General features: G+C 35.4%; 1 protein-coding gene across 1 annotated transcript in view; it reads right to left on the bottom strand.

Annotated features, from left to right (window-relative positions):
* LOC105623911 (probable cytochrome P450 303a1) overlaps positions 1 to 2,650 on the bottom strand; it is a 10,078-nt gene extending 7,428 nt beyond the window's left edge. Inside the window, exons 1-4 of the mRNA XM_012205283.1 lie at positions 2,566 to 2,650; positions 2,240 to 2,491; positions 1,698 to 2,163; positions 1,414 to 1,594 (exon numbers count right to left, since the gene is read on the bottom strand). Coding sequence (XP_012060673.1) covers positions 1,414 to 1,594; positions 1,698 to 2,163; positions 2,240 to 2,491; positions 2,566 to 2,650 — 984 coding nt within the window. The remainder of the gene's footprint in view (positions 1 to 1,413; positions 1,595 to 1,697; positions 2,164 to 2,239; positions 2,492 to 2,565) is intronic.
* Between the last annotated feature and the right edge of the window lie 194 nt (positions 2,651 to 2,844).

Here is a 2,844-nt window from a genome sequence, read left to right as displayed (position 1 = left end):
CACGATACCTTCACTAAATTTTTTATCAATTTTTATCAATTTTTTACTACGTTCTCTCTGCTTATAATAATTAAGATTATTATACATTACCAGTATGATAATTGATAGACTTAGAATTAAATACGATTTTTTATTAGATGCTTTTGAAGAATATCACGTATTTATAATCGATTTAATATTGGTTGGATCAATACTTTTTGTATACAATAGTTGCAATTAATTAGATTTTTATGTGATTTAATAATTTTTTAATACTTTAGATCTCAATTTAATTCATTATATATTTTTTATATTAAGTGTACAACTTTGTTTCCGCCGTTTTTTTTCCGAAATTCGAGGTTTTATTATAAAAAACTGGTTATACATTTATGATTCAAAGTATTGTCCATCGCTGGCCACTACTTCCTCCCATCTTTCGGGTAGCGTACGAATCCCGCGTCGAAAAAACTGGTCATCTTTTGAGGCTATCCACGAATCGATCCAATTTTTTACTTCTTCATAAGACCGGAAGTGCTGGTCAGCCAGGCCGTGTGCCATTGATCGAAACAAGTGATAGTCAGAGGGAGCAACGTCTGGAGAATACGGCGGGTGGGGTAGGACTTCCTATTTCAACGTTTCCAAGTATGTCTTGACCATTTTCGCAACATGAGGTCGAGCATTGTCATGCTGCAAAATCACTTTATCGTATCTCTCGTTGTATTGCGGCCGTTTGTCTTTCAATGCTCGGCTCAAACGCATCAATTGCGTTCGATACCGATCGCCTGTGATTGTTTCAGTCGGTTTTAACAGTTCATAATACACTACGCCGAGCTGGTCCCACAGAGCATGACCTTGGACGTCAAAATCACTGTTCTTGAAGCGTTGAAACCACTCACAACACATTCTTTCACTAATAGCGGCCTCACCATAAGTATTTGAGAGCATTCGATGAGCCTCAACCGCAGATTTCTTTATATTGAAGCAAAAAATTAAAATCTCCCACAAATGACGAGAATTTGGCTCGTAAACTGACATTTTCAATCGAGAATAACTTTATGATGCAGACACAAATCGACAAATGTTTCTATGGGGTTATGTTGACAGATGCCCAAGTTTATTGTATGACATCTATGATCTATTTATTTCGACCACCACTTACCGCTAAAGCCATCTATAGGAAAACGGCGGAAGCAAAGTTGTACACCTAATATATTTAAATTATTGTTAAGAGAAATTTTATAATCGACTTTTTGTTATTACATTGAAAATGACAAAATGTCTGTTTTTGTTTATATGCTTTAACTATCTAAATTAAAAGTATTCGTTTTTAGGCTCGTAGCTCTCTTTTATATTCTTATTCGATAATTATCTTCGAACATCCAGACACTTGTTCGTAAAATGATCTAATGATACATCGATAATACATGTACTCACTTTTAAAAATGCCCAAAGTTCCTGATGTGTTTCTACAAATGCTTTATAACCGGACATTTCCGGCGCGATAAAACGTAGCAATGGAAAGTGACCGAAAGGCGCGCCGATCATATCGATTTCATTCAAAAGCTTTGTGAGGATTCGTTGTAAGTGCGTAAGTTCCTTGTCGCCAGCATCATACCTGTAAAAAACAGAAATTATCAGCGTTAATAATAAATTCTTTATATGTTCTTTAGATCTTAACTAGCGGAAGGATAGGAATAATCCACGTGATCGATGTGAACCTTCTACCAGCCATCATCCTCCAAAGAGTATTCAATACAGTTACACCAAAGGCGTCGTGCATCGATATGATCATTCCTGCAGATTGGGAGACTTTTCTGACTTCCGCATATGCTTCGGCTTTCATATACAAGTCTGCCACTGTACGAGGTTTACGATTAGAGATTTTATCCTTAAATATATGAAATTCGTCATATAGCTTCAATTCATTCAGTTTGTTTTTTGGATCTTTCTGCAATTTATATATCTGACCAATATTGTTATTATTTATCGTTGTCATTTTTCGTGCATCAGCAGTTTCATAATTATAGCGATTTTTAAGCATTTCCTTGAAATGTTCTACCAGCTTTAATGCCTCATCCTCGATGATTGTGAGCATGCTAGTACGACCAAAGCCAAAATCTCGCAAATGTCGTATGACGAAACGTCGTTGTTCCACCCATAGTTTATCATCTACTACGAGGAGACCTGATTACAAGTTATTATATAATTATCTCTCAAAATTCAACATATATTTTATTTGTTTTCTGAACAGATAATTTACCCAGTATGACACCCCAAGTTCTGGCTTTATAAAATGGTCCGTTTGGTCTGCCGTCACAATCCTTGTTAGTCAGCATTGCTCGTATGCTCTCTAGATCATTCATAATGACGATGCGATCCTGGCCGATCTTCAGACCCACTACAGGACCGTATTTCTTGCAAAGTGTCGAACAAGTCTTGAAGAGATATCCAGTCTCTTGACGGATACGTGCTATTTCCAATGCACAACCCAGAATAGGCCACCATCTTGGACCTGAAGATAATAAAAAATATTTGTTGTATAAAATAACAAGAATAAAAGGATTTTTAACAAGACTCGACTTTTACCTGGTGGGTATCCTTTTGGTTTTTGACAGCTTAAATATAGCAATAACAGTACGATTATTGCCAGTAGCATCGCTGTGGCGAACATTTTAGAAATCTAATCTGTAACATATAATATTCATAACATAATATTATAATAAATATTAAAAGGAGATAAAAATAATATGCAAAATATTCTTTATAGTTTTCTTTCTCAATTTTATATTATATATTATATTATTTTATATTACACACACACACACACACACACACACACACACACACACGCACGCACGCACGCAC

Source organism: Atta cephalotes, assembly GCF_000143395.1.
Source record: "Atta cephalotes unplaced genomic scaffold scaffold00067, whole genome shotgun sequence".
Classification (NCBI taxonomy): Eukaryota; Metazoa; Arthropoda; class Insecta; order Hymenoptera; family Formicidae; genus Atta; species Atta cephalotes.
Note: the sequence above shows the minus strand (reverse complement) of the source record. Positions and strands in the feature narration are given on the sequence as shown.